General features: G+C 42.3%; 2 protein-coding genes across 2 annotated transcripts; both read right to left on the bottom strand.

The window, feature by feature from the left end:
• Positions 1-3,556: 3,556 nt before the first annotated feature.
• On the bottom strand, positions 3,557-15,395 carry FBXO3 (F-box protein 3). The gene is given in 12 exon segments (XM_005426106.2): positions 3,557-4,610; positions 5,664-5,683; positions 5,685-5,854; positions 6,188-6,303; positions 6,701-6,823; positions 7,484-7,568; positions 8,634-8,679; positions 8,933-9,137; positions 11,107-11,221; positions 12,766-12,929; positions 13,376-13,465; positions 15,286-15,395. Coding segments are annotated over 12 exon segments (1,380 nt in total). The 3' UTR covers positions 3,557-4,474.
• Positions 15,396-23,763: 8,368 nt separating this feature from the next.
• Positions 23,764-27,792, bottom strand: LMO2 (LIM domain only 2). The gene is made up of 2 exons (XM_005426134.3): positions 27,527-27,792; positions 23,764-24,720 (listed from the first exon to the last, which is right to left on the bottom strand). The coding sequence occupies exons 1-2, from the start codon at positions 27,790-27,792 to the stop codon at positions 24,501-24,503; spliced, it is 486 nt and encodes a 161-aa protein (XP_005426191.1). The 3' UTR covers positions 23,764-24,500.
• Positions 27,793-27,846: the final 54 nt, after the last annotated feature.

The following is a 27,846-nucleotide window of genomic DNA, read 5'->3' as shown; positions in this document are numbered from 1 at the left end:
CGGGAGCCGCTGATGGAGCCGAGGAGGGAGAAGCGGTCCCGCAGGCCGGGAGGCGACAGGGAGGTCTCGGCCGGGAAGGGATCCAGGAACGCCTGCAGGAACGCGTGTACCACCCTTCCTCACGCGTCATGTGGCCATCACCACTTTGGGGTTGGAAGGGAACTTCAGGACCATTCGTTCCTGCCATGAGCAGGTGTGAAAAGTGCATATTACATGGCTCTACGCAGATATTTACTGTATGTATTATGGTGTATTGATTAGCATCCTTTAAACCTTTTAATAGTATGGTAAATGTAGTTTTGTAGTTGTGAAAAATGCGTATTTTATGACTGGCTTTTCGCAAATATTAAAATGAATATTGTATGTGTTAATGTTAGAAAGTTATGCTGTATTAATTCTTTTAAGTAGTGTGTTAAATATAGTTTTAGCTTATAACATAATGTTAAAACAGAAACTATGTAGGTGGGATATTTTTTTAAGAGAGGAATGAGGAACTCGCAGCAAGATAGCAACCACAGGACACCTAAATCTTTCAGAGAAAGAGAAATTACTGTTCCATTATCAGAAGAAACCAACTTCTCCCGCCTCGCTCAGTTCTGAAGATGCCATCAGGATTGTGAGGAAGAAGTTGACACTGACCAGACAGAATCCTTTGTTTGAATGGAATTTATGCATCATGTATGAGATGTATGAATATGCAACAGCCTATTGCTTTAAGGGTTAATCCTCTGTTAACGTGGGTCCTTTTTTGGGCTTATTTTGCCCAGAAAAAGGTACCTGGACTGTCCGTAACTCTTTTATTGCCTTGTATTGTCCTAATCCTAATTGTCCAAATTTTTATTACTCTAATTTTATTGCTATTTCTGTTACCATTTTATTACTATTAAACTTCTAAAATTTTAAAAACAAGTGATTGGCGTTTTTCACAGCAGGAACACCTTCACTATCCCAGGTTGCTCCAAGCTCCATCCAACCTGGCCTTGAGCACTTCAAGGATGGCCACAGATTCTCTAGGAAACTTGTGTCAGGGCCTTACCATGCTCTGATTAAATAATTTCTCCCCAATATCCCATCTAAATCCACTCCCCTTTGCCCTGTCACTCCAGGCCCTTATCCAAGGTCCCTCTCCAGCTTTCTTGGAGGCCCTTTAGGTACTGGAAGGTGCTCTAAGGTCTCCCCAGATACCTCATAGTATGAATTAACAGACAAATGAAAACAGTGAAGAGTTTTAAAATACACAAAGGAAAAACCAGGAGTGGAAATAGCACGTTCCTCCACAAGTACCTGAATCTAGATTTAAGCATTCACAACCCAGGTAAACACTGAACAGCAACAGAAATGAGGACCCCAAAATTATTTTACTAATACTTAGATGCATGCCATCTAGAAAAAAAGGTTCAGTGCTGGCTTGAGGACAATACGAAATTCCTGTAAAACTACCAGTTATATTTGAAAGGATTCTTAGATTTATTTTTTATCCCACCTAAACTGCCTATTTATTTACTAAACCTAAAGCAAATCCTAATCACTCAGAATTTACATCAGATTCTCTTGGTGTGTTGATTATCAGCTCAGTATATTAGTTTCTGTCTAAAAGATTTTGCCTCTGTTTAAGCCATAAATAAAAAAGGGATGTAAGAGTATGATGCTTGTGAATTATTGGATGCAGCTTATTAAATGAGAATCCCCTCAATTAATATGATAGAAAAAAATCTCATTCATTCACTTAGCTGAGGAACTGGGAACAAGAAACTTCCGCCACAGCTGAACATTTATCTGTTTTCCTTTCCCAAAATCTGGCAAGAGTCCCTCCAACAGAGCACACATTTATCTGTATCATCACAGATAAATGGTATTTCAAACTTGACCTGAATTTTGCACCTTAAATTCTTTGCATAATTTTTGAGAAATTAAATGGTGACAGAAAAAATAACACCAGAACACTGGAATAACTTGCACAGCAACTTTCAGTTGTTTTTTTTTATTTCACTGGCTGGTGCACCACTTGTTTTTCTGTCTGTGATGCAGTGATGGCAAAGAAATCGTGGCCAAAGGTCCCCTCCATTAAACCATTCAGCCAGCAAAATCCCACAAAAATGTTGAAGGAATCCTAAAGAACAATTATAAGGAGACTGTCAGCACAGGGGCAGAAGAAGGAGCAGAGCAGGTACATGTTTGTGTTGGATGTAGCAGGGTTTCACCACAAGCTGAGTCACGGGTGTTGGTTTTAGCCGGCCAGGTGAAGCCCTAACCAAGCAACCAGATCTGAGCCAGGAGAAGGTGGCAGAGCTTCAGCTGAGCCTGCAGGAGGGTGGCTGAAGGGAAGAACATTGCTGTGATTCCAGGGACTACAGGAAGTGTTGGGCAGCTGGAGGCACTGCGGTGACCCTGCCCCACACCTGCGCTCACCCAGAGCAGTGAGGTGCTGTCTGCAGCAGTGGGACCTCGACTCAGCTCTCTCCTGCTGCTCAGTGAACATTCCCACAGTCCAGCAGTGCTGCCAATCACAAACTCCTTTGTTTTCCATTTCACATTGATTCCATGATTCACACTTCTTGGGAGGGGTGAGGAGAGCCACTGGCTTCTGCCCCACTTCAAATGCACATCATGAGGACCTGCAGCACTGCTGCCAGCTCCAGGCAACACACCCAGTGCTGAAATAGCTGCCTGAAGCAAAGCAACACCCTCTGGCCTGCCACAAACACACTGGTGCTTAGGGCAGGAGCAGCAATCCCTCCATTCCCTGCCTGGCTGCCTCCTTACTCCAGACCCCTCTGCCACCGGCTGTGGCCAGAGCTGAGGCCTCAAACTCAGCATGGCAGTGCTCAGGGGCTGAAAGCACAGCACTGTCCTGGGTCTTGACTTCTCCCACAGACAGCAAGAATTCCAGCTCAGAACCACTCCCCAAAAATGAGAGAAATTGCCAAGAGTTGGCAGTGTTTGTTGTGTAGAGTCCCACGCCCTTGAGTTGATTCCACTGCACTAGAACATAGAGATCCTGGGAGGAAACTTCCCAAGAACAGCCTCCAACCATGAGGGTCTATCTGTCCCTGGAAACACACAGTGCACTGACAGCCCTGCACCAAGTTCTAGTTCCACTAAAACCTTCTTGTACTGATCCTTGACCAAACTTCTGTGGAAATTTCTTACCCCTCACAGGTAATAGTGTGGTAATCCTCAAAAATCCTCGTGTTTTGGAAGCATTCCAGCAACTCAAGTGTTGTGAGGGATGACACAAGCTGGTTTTGTTTTTGGAGACGTTTCACCTAATGACTGTTGTAGGGATCAGACTCAATATTTGTTTTTCCACCTTGTGCTTCTGTGGAAAATGCACCAGGAAAAGGTGTGAGCACATGAAGAATCCAATACCTGGACTTGCAAAAAAAAAAGAGAAATCTGGAAATAAGTCAATAATGGAAAATTTGAGTTGGAAACACAATATACCAGTCTACCTCATAAACCTACAATATCTGGCTGTCAAAAGAAAGAACTGACTACAACAGTGCTGATCACAAAATTATTGCTCAAGTCTTGGCAAAAACAGTCCCGCGTAGCACTTGAGAACAAAAGAGGCAGTTGTTTATTAATGACAACAGAAACAAAAAAAAAAAGATAAAGCAAACAGATACTTCTTTAAATATAAATCTTCTAGCCATCTGCTGTTCTGCCAGCCTCCTATTTATTTTTTTTCTTTTTTATTCAGTTACAAAAATTCATCCAGGGCTCAGGAAAACATGATACATAACATAAATTTGTCACCTATGACAACAGCAAACATCATGTAACAGAAAAAAAACCTCAAAACATATTTACAAATCCATACTCTGTAGTCATTGAGAAATTCCTTACTTAACGAGTGGCAGATTATGCATGGACACTACATTCCCAGAGGCATTCTCCAGTCAGAGTCACTTAGCATAAAATCCAACTGACAAACAGATTGTCTATAAATAAGGCCAGTTTCACTCCTAATTTATACATTTTGATGACCAGAATTTTTTGCTATTACTATGTTAATCAAAAAAAAAATACCATAACAGCACCTAATCTCACCCAAATGGGATATTCAGACCAAACTGCAGGTTTCATTCTTAGCAGCAGTTATCCAGAGCAGAAACTCACGAGAAAGGACAACAGGATACACCCTTCTAATGCTTTGTATAAAACCAAATCCCTACACCATATTTGCAGTATGATCATAAGTAGGCAATACTTTAAAAATGTGAGATATGAGTACCTTGGACTATCAAGCTGTTTCACACTTCCAAAAAAAGTAAACAAAGCCCAAACACCTTCCTCTTCCTCCCCCAGTTTTCCTCCCTCTTCCCCCACTTCCAAACCAAGGAAATAGAAGTTATACTCTTAATGAATATGAGAACTGGCACCAACATTCATGCTAGTTGCCCTGATGTGCAACAGAGTTCATTTACAACAGTCAGAAATATTCCTATGCACTAGCCCTGAAGAGTTCAGCTTATGCTTGGGCAAAAATCCCAACGGCAGCATCCAGAGGGTGCAGGAATGTCCAACACTGTGCGTGGATCTCTGGAGTCATCAATGCCTGTGGAATCTTCATCTTCATCCACTGCAGATTCACTGGGATTTGCTGCCTGATACAAAACACACCCAGGTTTAAATAAAATCTTCCCTTTAGGTTAATTTTAAGAAAGCACTAACAATTGCCTGGAAAAATGTGGGCTGCATTATCACACCCATTAGCTGAAGCAGACATGATCTATCTCCTAAAACCAAGGATAATTTGCAACAGAGGTCATTTTGCCAAACTACTTGACCTTTCACTCCCTAAGAATCCACTGGGTTTCAACATTCCATACCTAAATTATGTAAAGCCACAGTCCAGTAGCTCAGCTGTACCCATTTTCTTGGTGGTTTAGGCTGTCTTTTACTAAAGTATCTTAAAAAGAAAAGGGTCATTACTACTTTTAAAATAGGAGTGGAGCAACAGAGAAAAGCAAATTACTTTTCCAATCAACTGGAGGGAAGGAAGTTAGGAAGGCAGTTACAATTCGTAAAAACATGAGCAAGAGTTAAGAGATGTCATTTTCTGTTAGAAGCACAACATTTCCTGGCACCTACTCTTAGAGCCACTGAGAATGAGTGTCTGAAATCCTGGGATAAATCTGTCACAGTGTGCAAGCAGCTGCCTGCTCCTGAGGAAAGCTCACAGCTCCTCAGTGCTTGCACTAATACTGGGGATAAAATAAATCAAGAGCTCTTCTCTAAATACGGCAAAGACAAGGGGAAAATTATATAATTAACCCACAATCTCCAAACTAAAACTACATTATAATTAACAGCAAGTGAAGTATCTTGGTGATTTGCAAAGTCATTAAGTGACTTCATGAAATGCACTTTTAGCAAGAACTAATTCACATCACAGGCTCTACAGTTTTAAACTGTCATTAAGTAGAGCATGTCTGAATAGAGAGATATATTATTATGGCTATAATTAATGAGTGTTCTGCCACCAAGGAGAGAGCTCTGAAACCCAAGCAGTTCATGCAATGCCATGCCTGCAGGCACCAGTGAGGAGCTCTGAATTGTGGGGAATGTTTTGTAGGGAATCAGCAATACAAACAGTATTCAGCACTGTAATTTTTATAATTTTGGGGTTTGTTTTAGCCAACTGCACCTCTGCTTACCATTCATGCTGTGGACACCTTGAATGCTGGACACACCATATGAAACCTAGGGATTGTGACATTAAAGAATCTGTCCTTGTTGTAGAGGCAGTGGAAGGTGTAGTAGCCCTCCATGTATCCAGAGGTTGTGGTAAACGTGGTACAGCTGGTGTACTCGTAGACTTTCCCTGGGCTGATAACTGGGAACTCTCCTGTGGGCAAAATATCACATCACAATAGTAAGGACCGATGGAGAACCACCATTTAGCAGTTGCTAAAGACTTGCACTCCACAGCAGACTCAGGCAGATCACTTTGTATTCTAGTGGATGCATGAATTGATGCACAGCAATTACTGATATAAAAAACTGGAGAGGGTTAAGCAAAAGGATGTTCAGATACCCCTTACAAACTTGAAAGCCAAAACAGAGGGACACATCTCTTTTTCTCTGATTTTGATACAAAGCCCACAATCCAACAAACAGGCAATAACAGAATTTTAATAACAAGAACATTAAATACTCTCTCCAGTAATTTTTCACTTACCAACTACTCCAGGACCTTGAACTTCTTCCACATCACCTTTGGCATTTGTTATTCTCCAGTATCGACTCTCCAGCTGACAGGCATTCTCAGGAAGGGCATCTTTGGACATTTCAATTCTAGAAGCCAAAGAACATACTTAATACATTCCTTTCAAGAAATGTTTTAGTGCCCTTGGGATCACCAAGCAGACTGGGAAAAGAAAACACCCACTAAAGTAGCCCAAATCAGTTGGCAGGATCCATCTCCATGCTTCACTGTCTTTTACCCTTTTCTAAATCACAAAAACTGCTTGTAACTGCCTTCCCCTACCCATCACTGTATTTTAGCAATTACCAATTTGACTGGTACTTTGTGTACCTGACCAAGTAATGATCAGGATTATTTTATTAGAAAGTACAGCATGTTGTGCACCTCCTGTTCATTTCAGAACATTTCTGGATGCTGTGCATAAATTTGTTTTGAACATCCCACAGGTCTATCCTGCATTGGAAGAATTAAGTCAGTTATTTTTACCTGATTCTGTAAGTGAAGAAATAATGTGGTGGATGTACAGAGCTGAGTTCAGGTAGAAAAGAGGTGGACACAGACACAGTGATATCTTCTGTGGTAGCAACACAATCTTTATCATGCACATACCTGCAGAGAGGAGAGCATTAACTCTGCAAACAGCTCTGCACATTCAATACAGAAAACTAAACACAAAAAGTGGTTAATTATTAATAATAATTAATATTAATAAAAACACTTGTTTAAATAGGGATGTGTCATTATAAAAAGAAAACCTAGAAACTCTAGCAGCAAATTTATTTACAGATCCTAGGACTTGGTTCTACAGCATCCCAGTTTGACAGAATTAAGGTTCTTTATTGTATTTACAAGAAATTGCAAGTGCATGAAGATTCAAACACCAGAACAAGTCCTGCTTATTTACATATTCAAGAGACCAATTAGCTGAAACATTTGGTTTTTTATTAACTCAGAACAGTCCTGCAGCAAAACCACACTCATGGCACACAGAATAAATATCATGTTGTTTGCTAAACTTCAGATAACTTATAATGGAAAATTCTGGTCCGATTAATGCAAAGTTACAAGCTCTGAAGATTCTGGTTAAAAAAATAAAGTTGCTTTAAGCATTCTGATTTACTGGGTTTTTTTTCAATAGTTTCATGAGCTTTCTCCTCTCCCCATCACCAGCTTTTGTATCAGATACTCGAAACTACTTGGGGAGAGGTAAGCGTGCAGAGAAGCAGCACCAAAACCTGGCACTGAGGTTACAAATCCCAGTCACAATACCTGAAAATCTGGTCTCTGATGATAGGATAACCTCCAGTGACAACTTTGTTTACATAAGATGTAAACCATTCCAAGTAAGATGTACCTAGATGGCAAGGAAGGAAAACATTCCTAAGGATGGGCAAATTTACCACTAAGCACATTACAGTGAATACTTCAAGGAAAAAGTTTAAAGCTTTGATTGTTTTTATTAAAAACTCTCAGGCTTATTGAGTCAGTCAATATTCCAGATCATTCTACCAACAAGGATCATTTGGAGAAACCAATTAAAAACTAAAGAGTTCAGGAATGACACAGCCAAAAAAGAACCTCTTAGCTAAGTATTTAACATTATCATCAGGGTCTCATCACTTGGATCCATATGGAAATCTTCTAAGGAATACTGCATCATTTCCTCTCATTTAAAAGAGGGATAAATCAGAGACACACTCTGCACTCCTCTACAACCTCAGAAGACTAAGGCTGTATGTCATTCTGGGATTTTGTACACTTGCAGCCATTGTCTGAGAGCAGCTTTTCAAACACCCACAGCCATTATTATGGAACAGCTTGATTGCTAAGCACACTCTCAAGCTGTCACATTTAATTCTCAAAGAAGAGAGTTTTACAGGCCAGCTCTCTGCACAGGAATTTCTCAGCCATAAATCTTCCAAGCATTGCAATATAGAGTTCAATAGAAAAGTAGAGAGTTCAACTGTTTGTCAATATTAGTGATTCAAAACTGGATTGAAGCTGAGCTACCAAGAAATTATTATCCTTGCCTTCCCTGATGTGTTATCAAGTACTCCCACTCCTGTTAGATTAAGCGTACTTACCCCTTCTTCCTCAGAGCATGAGCTGTGTGCGCTGTCCTTTGATCTTTTGGAATGCTAAGGGGCTCCAGGTTTATTATCCTCCTTTCTATCACTAATCCACAAAATGCAAACCTTGTATAAAGTATACTGTGTATAAAGTAAACCTTGTATAAAGCTCTGAATGGAGGAAGTGGATCTATTTACCTGCCACCTTTAAAATGCTAAGAGAAATGCTGCGCATGGAATTTCCCCTCCACCCCATGGTAAGCCAAGATTATGCAAGTAGAATATTTCTAAATATGTTGGATGATCCCACACTGACTATTTTATTTTGAATGTTTAATCTGAAGTGTTACCTGTAATGAACATTACAATCGTAGATGGATTACGAGCCATTTGCTCCTGAAAGGGAAAGAAGTTTAAGGATATATTAGAGAGCATTGGACTTTCAAGGGTACAATTTAAATAACACTTTCCCTATATTCACTAAACCTGAAGTCTTGACATACCACTGTAGTCCCAGTCAGATCTTCAGACACGTAAAACTCACAGTGCTCCCATGACCACTGAATTTACAGCTTCAACTTCCCACCAAGGCACCTGCACTACCAAGCAGCACAGAAGCACTGTGGGAACACAAACACATCTTCCTTACTGGGCACTGGTAGAAGATCTCGTATTTATTGCGTCCCTCCACGCTCTCCAGGGCCATGTACTGACTGAGGCCAGTGTGGATGCAGAAGGTCAGGGGCAGGCACTGCTTGAGCCCCAGCCTCTGCTGGAAGCCCCCGGCCGCCGTGTCGATGTCCAGCAGGTCCTCGGAGCGGTAGTGGTTGGACAGGGCCATGCTGCCCATCAGCCTGGAACAACAAAAACAGGAAACACCAAGGAGACATCACTCACAAGGCAAAGCTGGCTGGTCATCTTTTGGAAACTGCTTCTTTCAAGGCTCTAGATGTGTATGAGACTGAGCTGAAATCTGTAGCCATGATATTTTCCAAAAAATCCTTTCCTTAGGATTTTTTCTCCCAAGAAGCTGAGAGGCCTCAGGAACAAAATGTAAACAATGATTATCTGCTGCTGTGGAATGCAACAGGTGGATTTGTGATTGGTCTCATGTGGTTGTTTCTAATTAATGGCCAATCACAGCCCAGCTGTCCAGACTGTCTCGGTCAGTCTCAAGCCTTTATCATTCCTTTTCTGTTCTTAGCTAGCCTTCTGATGAAATCCTTTCTTCTATTCTTTTAGTACAGTTTTAGTATAATATATATCATAAAATACTAAATCAAGCCTTCTGAAACATGGAGTCAACATTCTCATCTCTTCCCTCATCCTGGGACCCCTGCGAACACCATCACAGAAATCCAAGTTGAACATCCACATGCTGCACCAGGTTATTAGTTCACATCACCCTGGATTTGTGGAAGCATCACCCAAACCTGACTGTACACTCCACACCCATACTCCCAGCTGGGAACACCTGGGAAAGGCAAATGAGATGCAAATTCCTGCAGATGCTGAGCAGATGCTGTTATGAAAGCAGTGACTCAGGTGCAAGCTGCCACATGTCAGCATGCTAAAAGCTCATCCCATCCTGGGCAACAGGTTCCATTCCTCTTTCTCCTTAGGAAGTCTGGCCTGGAATTAGCACATTCTACAGAAGCTCTGCCAACATGCCAACACAGAAACCTGAAGCACCCAACAAGGACAAGTCCTACATAGTTTCTGCTTCTGCTGCAGAAACTTCCACTGCCTACCTCTGATCTTCCCAGTATTCATCACCCATGGGACCACACCTTGGAGGCCCATGGAAGTCTTTCTCCAAGCTGGAAGACTTCCCCAGAGCTTTGTGTCTGCTCCTGCAGCTCCTCCATAGCCACATCATTACAGTAGAGGCTTTTTGGGAGTGAAATAGTGGGAAGAGAGGATGCAAATGGCTGCAGAACACCATTTGAAATCTACAGAACTAGGGCACCTATCTCCTCTCAAAAAATTTTTTAAGTCTCTCCTAGAAAACAGAACTAGAAATCATCCTTATGGTTTCATAAAACAGTTTCCTGAATCCCTTCTGCACATAAAACACTCCAATTGGAGAAAGTTGCACCTCCTTTATGAGTGAAGGTTTCGGCAGAGCAATATGAGTGCACTCCTCCCTACAGACATTGCAAAGATTTGCTGTAGTTTTCCATCTTTTTCTTCTGTTTTCAGCACTTCATCAGGTGCTTCAAGCACCTAATTTTTCTACAGTGGAAATACCAGAAACTTTGGTCATCAGCCTTCTAACCATAATGTAAAAGAAAGTTTTGCTCTGCAGAAACTGCATAAAATAGTAAAATATTCTACGGAGGAAATTTAATTTGCAAAACTGAAAATTTGATTCTACCTTAATATGACTAACTGGTTTTAAGTCATTCCCTAACCATTTTAAAGAATAAAAGAATTACTAAAGAATGAAGCTTAAAGAGTGCAAGGGGCTAATTTATTTCTGTAATACAAAGCCAAACTTCAGGGGAGCAACTTGCAGTGCTATGATTCAAAGTCTAACAGCTGGAAGTTTAGAGCTGTTGCAAAAAAACTGACAAGGGTTCTCATTAAGAAAAGGGGAAGTGTAAAAATAATTTGAGCAATTAGAAAACCACGCTGGGCTTCCAATTACTTCCAAGATTAGAAGACAGCCAATTCTGAAAGTGTCACTTAAGCGGTGACTCAGTCACAATACATTTAAATGCTTCATTTATCCTGTTCTGGGGACATTTCATCTTTTAGTAAGTGAAGTGTCTAAGAAATACAAAAGGAATTAATACTTGGTAAGTAGCTTTCAGTCCTTACCCTGGAACAACCAACTTCTGCCCATTATGGATACGGAATGAACACCGATAGTCATCAGGGAGTTTGCAGCGGATTTGTGCTTCCACAGCATCCAGATCTTCCTCCCTCACACTCTCTGGAAAAGAAAGGATGGTGCAGGTATTTCAAAAACAAAGCATGGAATCTGTAAATGCCCTCATCCAACCAGTGTGGGCTCAAGTCAGTATCTGGTGGCTTCACTGTGTGTTGGGTGGTACACAATGAGTACCACACAAAAGGAAAGGAAAATGATGACTCTAATTGATTGTTTAATACAGCACCAATCCCAGTCCAGTGCAACCTCCACAGGCCTGAAAGCAGCAAATGTTTATAAAGTGGAATGAACCTTTCCCCCACAACACTGCCACAACTGAGTCCCAGTTACAGCTCTCAATCTCTATTGATTTTACTCTTTCATCACCCTAAGGGCTGCTTCTTTCAGTTTCCAGTTCCATCAGTGACACAGAAATGCTGGCTGCAGCCCCCATTCACCTGGAATCTGAAGCAATAAATGGGTTGTAAAAGGGGGATTTTCAAGTCAATAACACAAACGGGTGGAGAAGAACTATTCTTACATGCACTTCAGGGGCGCTCCAACACCCTCACTTCCAGCAAAAACTGGTCTGTTCCAATCCATTTTCTTAAAACCCTTTTCATACTCATTACCTGTTTCATTACCAGGACATAAATTAACAATTCATGGAAACAGTATCCCTTACAAATGGTATGAAAAAGGGCTAAATTTTATCCAAAACCTGACATCATTATGTAAGAGTGGAAATTGGTAATTCGAAACTCGTCTTTCTGTACATAAATAAAAGCTTCACATTCTGTCTTGAAAAATACTTAGTAAAATGTAAGAATCCAGCACTATCCAAGCAAACCAAGAAAATGCAAAATTTAAATGGGAAGGAGATAATCTGTCTCTTAATATTGTCTCTTAAGAGATCATTTGTCACTTAACTTTACAGAACAGGTTAAATTACACATCATGGTTTAAAAGTCAACTTTATACAGAAAACTGAAATGCAGTTGAAAATGTAAAAGCTTTTTTGTCCCCTATACCAGAAAAGCCAAAACTCACTGTAGCTGTGACTTACGACCTAGAACACTGGAAGTACTTCAAGGATTAAAATAGAAACTGAAACTGAAACCAGAATCTAGGAGGGGAGTAAAAACAAAAAGGAAAAAATAATGTTACACCACTGGGCCACTGTAAGACCTACAGAAAAAAATAAAACTCAACAACATTCTTTTTGTTTGGCTTCAGATCAGAATGTCTGCTTTCATGTGACAATGTTTTAATGAGGTCTTACAAAAATCTCACAAATAATATCTCACCAGCAGGTCCTCAAAGCAATGGAGTTACTACACTAAAAAAATAAACAATAGGTCATAGCAACCTAGAAGTGTGATAAAAGACAGAGCAGTCACTAGAAAAAAATCACCTTGATTTCAGAGAATCTTTGGATCAGCACGAACAAGGCAAGGACTCTGCCTGTGTTTGCAAGGAAGGGAAAGCACATCTACCTGACTTTCAAGACTCTGCTAATTAAAGCACACACCTTTCATGAAAGCAGCATGAGGCCTAATAACAGGCAGGGCTGGGTGTACCAAGCTACTCCCAGGTGTGCCAGGTACCTTTCAAAGAGCTGATCATGCGCGGACACCACTGCCCCAGGTACTGCTCCAGGTCATCCCAGGCCTTTTTCAGTGTGGCATAGTAGTGGATGTACCTTCCTAAATCAGAGTAGGTGCTGATGAAGATGGCTCTCCAGCTCTGATTCCGTCTGCTTTTTTCCTCCCTGAGGGCACATGGAGAACATGTGTTCAAATGGCAGCTTGAAGAGACTACTAAACCCAAGAAGTTGGAATTTGTTATTTGGCAGGCACAGGATGCATAACATTAACCCAGGAACACTCTGTGCCATGTGAAGCTACACAAACTCAATTAATTCCAGCATCTATTCAACAGCAAGTTGGAACAGAATTAGGAAACATTTGGGCTACTTAGGGGAAAATTTAGAAACAATACTCCCTCACACAGAGTGCCTTCTGAACAGAGCTCTGTCTGCTAGTGAACCTCAGAGCTGGTGAAAAGCTAATTCACATCCTTCATTACTCAGCTTTTCTCAGCTACGGAGAAGCTGAGAGTATGAGCTGGATGTAAGATGGACTGAAAATCGGCTGAACAATATATTTTAGAAATTCATTTTCATAGGAAAAAAAAGCTTAAAACAATCCCACTTACTCTGAAATGAGCCAGTATTTTTTGCAGTGTCTTTTCCACAGTGGGTCATGGCTTGACAGCTGATTTAATCTTCTATTCAAATAGCAGCAACTATAAATATAAAATCATTAAATGTGATTGCAGCAAAACAAACAGGCAGAAATGCTGTATCACACATCACATTCTCATGAAAAAAATGCAGAGCTTGAAAATGATTTGGCTGTCCTTTTAGAGCTGTACTTACAATGGTTAAAGCTCTTCATCACAGTTGTGTAAGTCATGAACTACTTTTCCACACACTTAAAGAACTGGCAGCAATTAAGTACTTTTGTAAAGCAGGTCACCCTGCAGACCTACACCAGAGTAAACAGTGCCTGAAAGATTCCAGCATGACTCCACTCCACCAGTGGAAAGCATTCCAGTAGCACAGGATGCTATGATTTAAATCCCTTTTTATCTGGATGGTCAAGCTCTGCCATATCTTTTCCGCAGTAAGCTACAGAAACCATACAGTTTGAGTATTACAAACTTACTTTCCTCTTTAAATTGTTTAAATAACAAACTTTGAAGAAAGTCTCCAAAAGACACCATCAGTTTAGATGTGGCAACATCACTTCCTCTGGTAGCTTGGTCTACAGTGCCACGTGTGCGTTTCAAAGACTGTGATTAACCCCAAATGAGGGTATCAAATAAGGTTCCAGTTATTGCTTCTTGGGGTTTTATAAACAGTTTAAACTAGAATTGTATCAGTATCACAAAATCAACCACAACAAAGTGATTCTCCTGTATTCCCTGACATTACCCTTTCCATCCACATCCCCACAAACACATTCAATTCACACCTGGACATCTGGCTGTGCAAAAATTTTATGACACGGGGATTTTTTATATTTTTAGGGAGTAGTGAACTGAAATATCCCAATGGAAAAAAGCCCTTGCAGAAATCTATCGTACTGGTGTTTATCAACCAAGACAGTAATTTCTGTAAGGGAGTAAATCACCACAGCACCACAGGAACATGTGGCTTCAAACATGACAAAAATGAAATATCAGCCATTCTCACTAATTACACAAACAATGGAGAAGTTGTACGTGATCAAATATCTAAGGGCCACCATAACAACTGTTATCATTTTTGCTTATGCTTAATGTCTTTTTTGCTGATATCCTAACAGAATTCTCCCTGATATCCTTATCATTCTTGACTAATATTTATTAGGGGTAATAAAAAACCAAAACCCCCAAATTCCTGGTAATACTCTGTTTTCTTCTTATGCTTATTCCTCCCTCTTTGATTAAACACTGTGGTTTCAATCACTGCCAAACCTTGCACTTGACTGCTGAGGTTTTACCCAAAACCACGCTCTCATCTTCTCTGTATGATTCATAACCCTTCAGCCCAAGAGGCACCTGCCACTTTCATCCAAGTTTTTTTCTTTCCCTTGAAAAGTCACCCTGTTTAATTTCGTCTGGGTTCCTCAAACGGTGGAATACATTTACTAGCAGCAAGACCACCCTTTGTTGGCCCGTTGAAACACAAGCTTCGGCGAAATAGAGATTTCATAAATTTACTTACTGCTTCCTTTAGGTACAAATACATAAAGGAGGAGAGAAAAACAGATTGATTGAATGGTTCGGGTTGGAAGGGACCTTAACGATCAATGAGTTCTCCTACCATAGGCAGGGACACCTTCCACTAGCCTGGGCTGCTCCAAACCCCGTCCAACCTGGCCTTGGACACTTCCAGGCACGGGGCAGCCACAGCTTCTCTGGGCAACCTGTGCCAGGGCCTCACCACCTTCTCAGTAAGAGGGAACATTTCATTTTGTTAGAAAGATGACGGTAAAAGTGGGGAAAGCCCGGTGCCGCTGGAAGGGAAAGGTGCTCAGACTGCGTCCTCCCCTCAGCGCCTCCTCCAGAGGCAGGCAAGCCCTTTCCCCGCACAGCCCGGGGAGCGCTCCGCCCGCCGCGCCCCCGCCATGCCCCCCGGCAGCTCCAGGCTCAGGCTCGGGGAGAGCTCCATGTCCAGGGGCGCCGCCATCTTGCGAGACGTCCCAGGGACGCGCCGCCCATCACGCCGCTCTCCGCGCCTCCCGAGCAGCACCGCCCGGGGGCGGTGGCTCCGCGGCGTCCGCTGAGCGGGCAAGTCAGCCCTCGGAGCTCCGAAATGTGCCCTCCGAAGTGCCAAATCTGCCCTCGGAAGTGTCAAATGAGCCCTCGGAGCAGCCAGATCTGCCCTCAGAAGTGCCAGCTGAGCCCTTGGAGCTCCCAAATCTGCTCTCAGAACGCGGCGCTCAAAACTCTGAATTCAGCCTCAGAACTCCCAAATCTGCCCTCAAGAACTCAGCCCTCAAAACTCCCAAATCTACCCTCAAGAACTCAGCCCTCAAAACTCCCAAATCTGCCCTCAAGAACTCAGCCCTCAAAACTCCCAAATCTGCCCTCAAGAACTCAGCCCTCAAAACTCCCAAATCTGCCCTCAAGAACTCAGCCCTCAAAACTCCCAAATCTGCCCTCAAGAACTCAGCCCTCAAAACTCCCAAATCTGCCCTCAAGAACTCAGCCCTCAAAACTCTGAAATCAGCCCTCAGAACTCCGAACCAGAGCTCAGCTGTCAGCCCTCAGAACTCAAAACTCGACTCTCGAAACTCAATCCTTAGAATTGAGAATTCGTCCCTCAGAACTGAGCCCTGGGTCTCCTGAAATTCAATTCATGTGCCAAGGGGTTTTGGTCAGGGAATGGCCTGCTTCTCACAAGATCAGCTTCCTAGAGATCTAAATGGACAATAATAAGTGGGCAAAACTGAGACTGGGAAAATAAACTTACTGAGTTGAATATCATCAAAACAAAACAAAGTGTTGCATGTTCAGGATCACATTTTATAGGAAAAGAACGCTCGATGTGCGACAGCTGCACAAGCAATAGATGCTACTCTTTTAATGCCCCTCACATTTAGTGAGTTAAATATCGTTATATGAAAGAAGGAGTTATTTCTTCTGCATGATTTTATGCTAGAAATTATTTTCTTTTCTCTCTTCTTTTTCAGGTATCAGTAGGATTTTAATGAAATAATTCATTGTCCTAGCAACAATGCTCAAATAAGAACTGGAAAGGAACAAGGGAGTGGTTTTATGACTGCACTGTTGCTAGCAGTTGGGGGGATTTTTGTCCTTTATAATTTCTATAATCGTACAGTTCCCTGTAGAGAAGAAAACACAATACCAGAAGTATATTTGAAATGCTAATAAAATGATATTACTTGTGTTTGTCCTTGAGTTTGTGGCCCATGAAAATCTAATAATGCAGAGCCAAGAGAAGGTCCATAATTCTTTGTGTCTTTCAGGTTTTGCCAAAAGCCTGGATAGTTTTGCTTCTAGCACTTGCATAGATCCAAGCTGTTGCTCAAGGGCTTAGGCAGTGGCGAAGATGGAGGTGGAGGATCTATAGGAATTAGTTATAAAAATTGATTATCACCCCTGGTCAGGCTGGAGGCTCTTCAATTGCAGAAATGGCTGGCATTTTACCTTCCTAATGGATGTCCTAACAATTATTTAAACAAAAACATAGGAAAACAAAGATCTGTTGCTGAGACTGGAGGAAAAAAAACTAAACAAAAAGCAAGCAACCAACACCCACAGAACTAAAAGCCAACATAAATCCATTTGAAATTGTAGTATTTCAATGTTTTACCCACAGCAGCCTTTGCATCCTCCATCAAATAACTGACAGCTGCAGAAACTGTGATGCCAGTAAGTGATCATGGAATTTTCCTAGCTCAGCCTAGACATAAAAGTTCTTTTCCACTTCAATAATGGAGCCTAATTTTTCTTCCATTATCACCGGCCATGGGGCCCAAATGGCCAAATAGATCAGAGGTACTCATCAGGCTGGAAACTGCTCAGATTGCTCTGCGTGTCCAGTGTTTAATCTCTGAGAGATGATGAGGCTTTTAGCATCCTTCATTTACTTTTACTTCTTGAAAATCTAATAAAATGACACACTGGGGATCTTCACCAGGTGCTGAGTGTCTCTGGAAATTCAGCTAATGTGCTAAGGTTTTGGGGAATGGGCTCCTCTTCACAAGATCAGCTTTTTAGTGCTCTAAGTGGACAATAATACGTGGGCAAAACTGAGACTTTGAGGGGAGGAGGCCGCTTGGGGAATTGGTAGCAAGAAAGAAGCTCAGGTCCAGAAAATTTGTGTTGTTATTATACTGTTCTTATTGGGTTTGTTCTTTGCTGTAGCAAAAATGCAATAAGGTCAGGGCTTCCCAGAAATAACCAGGCAGTGACCTCGGCTTGGAAATCTGATCATGTAAAATTAACCAGAACACAAGGAGTGACTGTAATAAAGAGCATAGAAGGAGCAGGGTAGGAGAATTCAGAACAGGAGCTGCAAGACCCTGCGGTGACGCCAACCACACAAACATAAAGACAGCTCAGCAGGCCTTCGAACAGTGGGGGATTTACATATGAACTGATAACAAATCGCATCTTCAGGCTTCACAAGAGTGAATCTCAGATGAGATGTGAGAGATGACAGGGTGGGAGCAGAGCCAGAACTTCAGGGAAATGTCTATGTGAATGAGCTAAGTATTGCATGGGAGCTTGTTGGACATTTTAGTAACAAATGGGATCTCTGATGAAGGCCAGCTTCAAGCTGCCTCCTGACACAATGAAACAACAGCTGAAAAAAACCCTGTCTTATTACAGCCAAATAGACCCAGGATAAACCAACAAAACCCCTCCCAAACCTCACACGGGGTAATTAGCCTTGGCAGCTCCACAGTCAAATGAAGTCGAGGGATGTTGTCATTATATTGCAAAGGTTCCATATTGCTAGAGTTTTGTACCTCCTGGATGCTTCCTGTAGGCAGCCCCTCCAAGCACTGACTCTTCCTTCTTCTCACAGTAGCCAACTGACTCCAGATCCCCTCAACCAACCGATCCACCCTTTTATAACACTCTTCTTATTATCAGCTACAGCTGTGGCCTGTTAAAATCAGGCCTGTTACTAATCTTTAATAATTAACCCAGCTGCACCTCTTTTAGGGGGTAAGATTATTTTCTATACTACCTTCATTTACTTATATTCTATCCCCCTACAGAAGGAAACTCCAAGAATCAACCAATGGACTTCATCTGGTGCTTACAAGGCAACTGGAGTCTACTCCCAGCTTTCATCCTTCTGCACCATCTGCCACATGGATGCTTTTGCCTGCATCAGTTGCCTGAGGTCTGCATCAAGGTGGCTTCAGGCTTGTCTTTGGTTATTAGCAAATCTTTTTGTCTCAGATTCTTAGCTCCAAAACGGGTTTGAAAGATTAATGTATGTTTGGAGAGCTTGGAATCCCACTTGGAGAGCAATGTTGATAGACTGCTCTTTTTTCCTCAGATCAAAGATTCCATGTTGACACAAACTGTAGCCAAGTTTTATTCTTTCACAGCCTAGCTTAGCTCCAAGTTGGTTTTCAATTCATATAATCCTCTCACATAAATAAAAGATACTACTACAAGTGGAAACATTACCTGGGAAAGCATAAAAAGTAAAGTTTATTTACTTTAGAGAGCATGGATGGCATAGAAAGGCATGATTCTTGCCTCAGGAGTATTTCTAATTTCACACAATTCCAGTGGTTTCACTGCGTGCCATTCCCAGTCCATGATGTGGTTCATGGCCTAAGGGATGTGTGAAAGACCCCACAGAAAGGGGCTGCAGGAATATTTCATGATCCCATGGAAAGTGCCAAGACCCTGCTTGCTTTGTGTGGGAGCTCAGGAGACCTTGCTTTACCTGAGGAACATAGAGAAGAATGAGACCTCCCTGCAGAAAACTGCTATTGAGCCTTTCCTGACCTGAAAAAACCCAACATGTGTATGACCCAGATAGCAGCTCACTTTTCAGCTGCACACAGTGTTCTTAGGTCATTAGCTGAGATTGTTAATGAGGCAGGCAGTCGGTCACGGCTACAGTGTGGGGTTTTTTGGCTACTGACTCCTCGAGCCAGAGCACATTCATCAGAGCATGCAACAACAACTGACTGAAGTGCTGAGCTGCATTTGGAGAGGTAACACACAGATAAAAGCCTCCAGAAGCCCTTTGCAATTCCCTTAGTCATCCATTCCCACTGAAAGCTTCTCTTTGGGAGTTTCCAGGAGGCCTGGTGCGACCTTTGGTCGTCCTTTTGGTCAGAGCTCTTATCTGTGCAGCGCAGACCCAGGCTCTTTCTGCTTGCACTCCTCCAGAGCGGTTTTTACGGGATAAACAAGCCGCATTTGCTGATGCACGCTCCCTTATCAGCTGGACAGCACGCTTCTCCTGCATGGTGGGTCACGCTCGCTGCTGGGCCAGCTCCAGGAATTCCAGGGTGGCTGCATCACCGCTCATCACAGCCATGGGCTGCAAAAAATCACAGCCACCACGTGGTGGGGCCTTATCTTAGAGCCCACCAGGAGTTTCCCGGTGTTGCAAAGCATCTTTAGGTTGATAATTGCAGGTCTTGGATCTTTTTAATGAGATAGCAACATGATAAGCACTGGTTTGGGGAGCTGTCACGATGCCAGACTGAAGACTATGTGCTTTATTGAAGGAGAATTTCACTTTCATTTTGTTTCTTTAAAATATAAGTAAATAAGTAAAGCATTTCTGTATCTCAAAACCAGATCAGAGCAGTTATGAAACTCATTGGTAAAGTTGTCTGAGACGAGATGCAAGACACACCTGGAGAGAGGAGAAAACCAAAACCCTATGAATTTTTACCAACCAACCCAACGAGTCACAGCTCTGAAGAGGAAACATCTCAGGAATCACATGAAACATAGCTGGCACAGAACTGGTGGACTACAGAAGGAGTTATTTCTCTTGGGTCACAGCTTTCAAAAGTTACTTCTCTCTCAACACTGCAAAGCAACATCTTTCCGTCACTCTGGTCACTTCCTGTTACAACATTCCTTGTTCCCTCTCTTCCAGGTCCAGCACCTCCACAGGAATCAACCTTCTTGCAGTCCATTCCCCCTTGGCTTACAGGCATTGCTGCCTTATGCCAAGCTGTACATGTAACCAGAATATGCCAGATACAGAGCAGAGGCAATCATGGAGCACTTAGCAAAAGGTGCACTCAATTTTTCATTTAAAAAAGAAACATCTCTTCACTGAGACATCTTTAAAAAATCAAAAATTGTCATGCACAGCCTGCTATGGGGCAGAGCTTGTGGCTTAAAACAGGAGCCAGACATACAATAATGCATTAATTAATGCTCGTGAGGCACTTGAAAATGGCACATGGTGTATGCTCCTGCAAACCACGTTGATTAATTACCATCAGTGATCTGCTGCTTTGTTAGAACCTTTCTGAGATGTACCTTCTCATTAGCCTGGTACAAAGCAACCCTCAGCAGGAGGGAACAAGTTGCTTCAAACACGGTTCAACTTTCTGCCAGTTTAATCTTCATCTCACTGACAGACTTCTGAGTCTTAATTTAATTATAGTGCCTTAAATGTTTTGTGATAGCGTATCTCAATCTCTCAGTTCTGTCTTTTTATGCTTTTTTAAGTTGTTGTGGGACAGAGGAATAGATAATTTTTTCCAGTGTCCATTAAATTTTTCTGTGCCTCCAGTGCAGTATGTGCTCCATAAAAGAGATGAACCTGCTGCAAGTGAAATAAGCTGATGCTGCACTGTCTTTTTAGGGCAACAAAAATCTTTATAGATTATTTTCCCGAGTGCCATGAATCTCCTTCAAAGCCTTAAGTCACTGATACCAATTAATAAGCTTAATAGTCTCATTTTCAATTCACATTCAGGTTGTACAGAGCGTGTGCTCTGGCAGATGCTTAAAAGCTTTGCCTTTCAGAGATAAAATGTTACCTTGTGTGTGAGGTGGGGGTGATTCAGGAGCAGAAAGACCTGTTAAAGTGCAGCACCTGAGGCCTCCTTGTTTTCTGAATTTACAGTCTCAGGCTGGCAGTCGTATAAATGAGTGATGCTCTCTGATGTTCTCTTCCAAGCAGGCAACAAAATTGGCAGGGAGTCTTGGGTTTTGTGCTGATGTGTCCAGAATTCAAATAATTTCATTCTCGGCTATAATGACAATTGGAGGCAGAGTATTACCTTGAGAAAAGAGAAGGGAGAGATGGCTTCTGGATCCTGGATTGAATTAACAAGAGATTCCCATTTACTCTCTCCACTGAAAACTCTATTATGCAGGGCTCTTATTGCCCTTATTCAAGGGCAGGGAATTAAAAAAGTGATATCGATGGTAATGCTCTCATCTTCCTGCCATGACACTGAATAATGGGGACAAAGAAGGGGAATCTTGACGGATGATACGCCTTTTAAAATACTGCTGATAGCGGAAACACAGAAAGGACGACGCCTTTGAGAATCAGTGATGAAGTCATATTCAGATTTTTGAGCTTTTTGCTTAGGACTTTAAATCAGCTCTGCTTTCTTTTTTGCTGTTGTTTTTGGAACATTTTATTTTCTTGTTTTTGCAGTAGAGAGTCCTTAGTGTAAGGAACATAATTGAGATGAGGTAAAGTGTTGCTTATACTAATTCCAAGAGAAATCTGCTCTCTTCTCCTGGACTTAGAGAGCAAGCATTGGGAATTTGTCATGGAAAAGTCCAGCAACAGATTGGGATCATTATTTGGGGAGAGCAATACTGCAGCTCAAGTGGAGGCTCTTCTGGCACTTTCTAGTTCAGCTTAAGCTCTTTCTGAAGTTGCATGGACTAAATAAACCTGGTGGTCTTACAAAAAATGATACCCGATGCTGGTGGTCTTATAAAAAATGATGTAAAGGATCCTTCCTTTACAAATACATACATTTAGGTCTAAAAATATATATATTTCCCTGTGTAAACTAGACCTTACACAAAATAATGAGTGTGTTTGTATAGCAACTTTTATGGAATAAATGATAACATCTCCATTCTATGAGTAGGTAAATGAGAAGCAAAATATTGAACTACTTTGCCAAAAGTCACTTTCTGAGGTGAGAACAAAACACAAGTCTTGGTCTACTTAGTGCAAACCTACAAAGTCTCCCTGAGCTATTAACACTCTTCCCTGATCTCAGCACAGATGTAAATGAGGCCCCGTGCCCTAAATTTTCAGTCAAAGGTTCTGTGAGGTGAAATCATGAAAATCAGCCCTGTTATGGCTCACACTCTGTGTATGTGTAACACGACCTGGAGAACCATTGTGCACCTCCACCCTACCTCAGCATCCTGGCTACACCCACCAAGCTTTGTAAATGAACTCATTAATGACTTTAGGCTTTGTTTCTTGCTGGACAGAATATTTGGAAGGAGCCACTGTCAATGGAGAGAGCTGACAGCTGTATTTTCCTTGTCTTTCCTTGCCTCTGCTGGCAGGAATTGAGGCTAATAATTATAATTATAATCTGCCTGTGGCCTCCAGAGGTCAGCATATCACTGGAAAGTAGCTAAATATCAGCGTCCCCAAACTATACTTTCCAAGTTGTTCTCATTAGGTGCAGTTTCCAATTCCACTGATAACAAGATTTAAAGGGTTTGCTCCCAACTCTCCTTGTGACAGCAAAAGCCAGAAAAGATGTGTCAGAGTATGCATTGTAAAATGCAGAACGTTGTCATTGATCAGTGGCTGGCACATCCCCTGGGTGATGAACAGTCAAGTGGATATCCACAGGTTTAAGCTGCTATTCCTGATGTGTCACTAGGGATGGAGTGAATGGACCTGCCAAGCACCTTCTGGGTGGGTGCCAGACTTGCTCAGTTGTGGGAAAAGCTTTAATTTTTAGTGCCTTTCAGCACAACTTGCAGTTGCAGTCCCACTCTCAGAAAGAATAATGTATAATCAGAGATGAGAAATAAGACTTTATCAGAGGCATGAAACAGCTTTCAGGCAAGAAGAAACTTAAGACTATTCACCTCAGGAAAAATAAGTTGGAGAGAATATGATATCATAGAATCATGGAATGGTTTGAGTTGGAAGGGACCTTAAAAATGACTGCAATGAATTCTTTCTAAATAGGTTTATTTGATCTCATTATATTATCCTGGATTCCCTAATGCAGAGCAAAATCAGGATGAGCTACCTTTCTAAAAGACCCAAATAGTACTTGATTTCCAAGATCAGATAGGTGCAATCTGTTGCAAAGCACCCAGAACCAGCCTCAAAACATCCTCATAAACACCAAAGAGCCTTGGTGTCACACAACACTAATTTCTCCTATTTCTTAGCATGAAGAGCACAAGATTTACTAAACCCTTGGTGTTCTCACATTTGTGCTTTGAAACAAAACCTGAAGTGGATCCAGCTGTAGCAAAGAGTAGAAACCCTGCTACCAAAAAATAAAATTCAGAATACAAACAAAAAAAATCCAGCACAATTCAAAAATAAAAGAAAAAAGAAAGAACAACACTCAAATCTTTCATTATTTTTATTAAAGCTGCAGAGTCTTACTACACACAACAAATATTTTATTGATATAATCTAAGTTAATAAAATAGTTGAACAACTCTTTAGATTTATATTTGTATAGAAATGATCTGGGGAACATCTCATCTTGAGACAGCAGTGCCCGAAAGCAACTATTCAGCAGGGTTTTTTAAAAGAAGAGTCTGGGACTAGAGGATGCACTGTTCATTCTCAAAGGAAAAAGAAAAAATCCATGCAAAAATAACTCCCACCCAAAGTGTAAGGCCATATGGAATGACCACGTGAGGGATGGCTCTTTCCTTCCAGTATTCCTCATCACGCCTACTGTGGGAGCTTGTCATCTAAACTCAGTAATGAAAACAAGACAGAAAGAAAACTGAATTGCACAATCCTAGTCTGCAGGTGACAACGTCATAACATCTCTTTACAGAAGTCCCTACTCTGTTCCAGCTGGGAGGATGGGTTATGGTGCTGTGTCTGTCCCCAGCTGCCAGCTGATGTCAGTTACTGTCCGTGCTGTGAACATGAGTCAGTCTAGCTACTATTGCTTTGCTCTCCCTCCTTCACCGGGGTGTAGTTTACATTCTAGATAGCACTGCCTGCTGAGGGCCGACCGCGTGGCGTTTCCCCCCCGTTCCAAAGCCCACAGCCCAAGGGATGATCTCCTGGCTGCAGCTGGGCCCGGGAGGTGTCTGTCCCAGAGCGCCAGGCGCGTCCGTGCTAGATCATGCCGTTGATCTTAGTCCACTCGTAGATGTCCTGCTCGCAGACGATGTCCGAGTTGATGAGCAGGTACCTGTCCCCCACGCAGAAGTGCTTCTGGCAGGCGGCACACTTGAAGCACTCGAGGTGATAGACCTTGTCCTTCACCCGCATGGTCATCTCGTAGGCGCGGATCCGCTTCTCGCAGGAGGCGCACAGCCCGTCCTGGCCAAAGAGCCTGCAAGGACAGCACAGAGGTCAGCACGGCTCCTTGGCTGGGCAAAACCCAATCAAAACCAGAGCACAACACCCCTGATCCATTAGGACAAGTGCTGACTTAGAGAGAGGTCACGTGGAAAGCTGCCCAGAAGAACTGGAAACTTTGCAACACAAAAAATTGAAACAGAAAATCCAAGGTTTTCAGCTTGGATAAAATCACAGAATGGGTTGGGCTGGAAGGATTTAAAGTCCATCCTGTGCCACCCCCTGCCATGGGCAGGGACACCTTCCACTAGTGCAGGTTGCTCCAAGCCCCATCCAGCCTGACCTTGGACATTTCTAGGGATGGGGCAGCCACAGCTTCTCTGGACAACTTGTGCCAGGGCCTCACCACCCTCCCAGGGAAGAATTTCTTCCTTAATATCCAAACTAAATCTACTAAAATCTATCAATAGAATTGGCTTCTCTGATCAATGACCTTATCCTGAATTGGAGGAGCAAAGGTTGCCCAGACCACTGCATGAAGTTGTGCCACATAAACACTTCCACTTCTATGATCAACGGAAATTACCTTTTGCTAATAATGTTTGCCTTTCTTAACCTGTTGCTCTGTAATTTATGGCAAGGATTGGGATAAGCCGTGGTCTGAGGCTCTCCTGCCTTTTGTCTCTGCCTCCACATTGGAAATTCTTTCAAGCATTTCTATATCCATGAAGGCACTCCTGAAGTCACTCCTGATGGATTTCAGAAGGACACATTCTAAGATCTTCTAGATACCTATGAGACAATTTTATACTGTGGACTGCTCTTTAATCCACGTGGAGAAACCTGCTGAGGTCCTCATGACCTTGTCTATAAAAAGGAGACTCTAATGAATGCCCTGCAGTGTTTATTAAGTCAAATCAGTAATAAAGAAGCATGAATATATTGATATTTTATTTTTTAAAGGGACAAATGCTATAGGTGATGTATTCATTGAGTTTGACTTCCAAACTTCCATACTAATTCTGGAAAGAGTTTTTCCACCTCCTACACATCTCCTGCATGTGCTGTGCCTGACTTAAATCATCTTATGAACTGGAAAAAGGATGTCTGGTAAATTAAGAGACATTTAAGGAGAAAGAATATAATTCCTTTTGTCTACCAGGAGATGTCAGTGTTTACTTCTGCCCAGTGAAAGTAACACTAAGGTTACAAAAAGGTTGCCAAAATTTTCATTAATGAGGGAAGATATCCATTGCATTATTAAATAAATAAAAACGTTGGATTGCACTGCAAGAAAATGCATTAATTGTATTGCCATACTTCCTGTTGCTTCCATTTTAAGATGAAAAGTATGTGGGAAGTGTAATTAACACCAGATCACTGCTGGATTTACAAGCGCTCCCATTAGCAGAACTCAGTCCTTAATTTCTGCTCAGCAAAATTCCATCAGCAAAGCCCAGGGACAGCATAATTAGGAAGTCCACTGAGATTTTGGTTTCATTTTTATTGGCAGGTAAATTAGCCTTCAGTAAAAAAGCTGGAAAAATACCAAATATCATTATTCTGTTCCACAAACCTCCTGACACATTAGGGATCCATTAGAAGAAATGGAACACAACCAGCACAGCAAAGATCAATACAATTTTAATCAAGAATGTAAAGATCCTTTGTTATCAATTTTTTGTCAAATATCTTAGTCTCCAATTAATCCTTTACTTACAAATTTGGGCAAAGCAGGCAGGCAGAGAGTTATTGATGAAAACACCCATAACAAGTGTATTTGATTCTGATTCTGCAAAATGTGCAAATTCTTCCTTATTCAGCACTGGGCTTAAGAATGCCAAAACCCCAAATGATTTTTCACCTCTTACCTGGGTTTAAACACCTTCAAGCTCCAAGACAATTCTGGGAGAAGCAGAAAAACTCCTTAAAACCATTCAGGGGAACCAGTTCATTGCCAGCTCAGTGGGAGATTGCTGGAATTCAGCCCCTTTCCCCAATTTCTGCTTGCCAGAATGCCACACTGACCTTCACCTGGAGCTGTGGGGTTAGGTCTGTGCAGAATGACAGATGCCAACAACTCTGAGTCCTGGGAGTTCTTTCCGTATTCTTCACATTATCAAATAATTTTGGTTTGTCCACAGTGTGTAGCACTGCCTTCACTTCCATTAAAAATGCTTTTTTTTTCCCCCAATCTTTAAAAGATTTAGCTAACTCTGTGTTGTTTATCTAAGCAATGCAGATAATCTCTAGCTTTATCTATAACTTACTGAAGAATCCCAGCAATACTAAAAGCATCTGCATATGCATCCCAAAAATATGAGGACAGGCTGAGGGATCTGGGGCTGTGCACTCTGGAGAAGGCTCTGGGGAGACCTTACAGCCCCTTCCAGTTCTTTAAGGGGTTCCAGGAGAATTGGAGACAGACTTTGGACAAGGGATGGAGGAATGGGACAAGGGAGAATAGCTTTAAAGTGCCAGAGGGTGTGTTTAGTTGGAATATTGGGAAGGAATTCTCCCCTGAGGTGAGGCCCTGGCACAGGTTGCCCAGAGAAGCTGTGGGTGCCCCATCCCTGGAAGGCCAGCTTGGAGGGGAATTGGAGCAACCTGTCCTAGTGGAAAGTGTCTCTGCCTGTGGCAGGGGCTAAAAGGAGAGGAGCTGTAAGGTCCCTTTTCCAGCCCAAATGATCCAGGCATTCTAGGACAGGAGCCCATACTGCAAACCTGAGCTTGCAGACGCTGCCAGGCTTCGAGAGCCATTCCAAAGGAATTCCTCAATCCCAGCTGTGCTCAGTAAAACAGGAAGGAGGCAGGAAGGGTGTGAGGAGTGGGATGCCTACCTGAGATAGTCCCTCCTGCAGAGCTTCCTGCCCAGCTTGTAGTAGAGGCGCCTGCCCACCTCGCCGAGCCGGCAGCCACACAGGTCGCAGCTGAGGCAGTCCTCATGCCAGTACTGGTCGATGGCCTTCAGGAAATAGCGGTCCCCGATGTTCTGCTGGCATCCCCCACATGTCAGCAGTGACGGGGGGATCTGCAGCACCTCATCCACCGGCTCCCTGAAGGGGTGAGACAAACCTTGGACAAGGGAAACCCACTCCGAGAGCATCCACGCGAGAAGGAGGACAAGCAAAATGAGTCCCAAGCTCAGACAGGTTGGGAC

The sequence above is a fragment of the Geospiza fortis genome, unplaced genomic scaffold (assembly GCF_000277835.1).
Source record: "Geospiza fortis unplaced genomic scaffold, GeoFor_1.0 scaffold590, whole genome shotgun sequence".
Lineage (NCBI taxonomy): Eukaryota > Metazoa > Chordata > Aves > Passeriformes > Thraupidae > Geospiza > Geospiza fortis.
The sequence above is the reverse complement of the archived record's forward strand: the minus strand, read 5'-3'. Positions and strand labels throughout refer to the sequence as shown.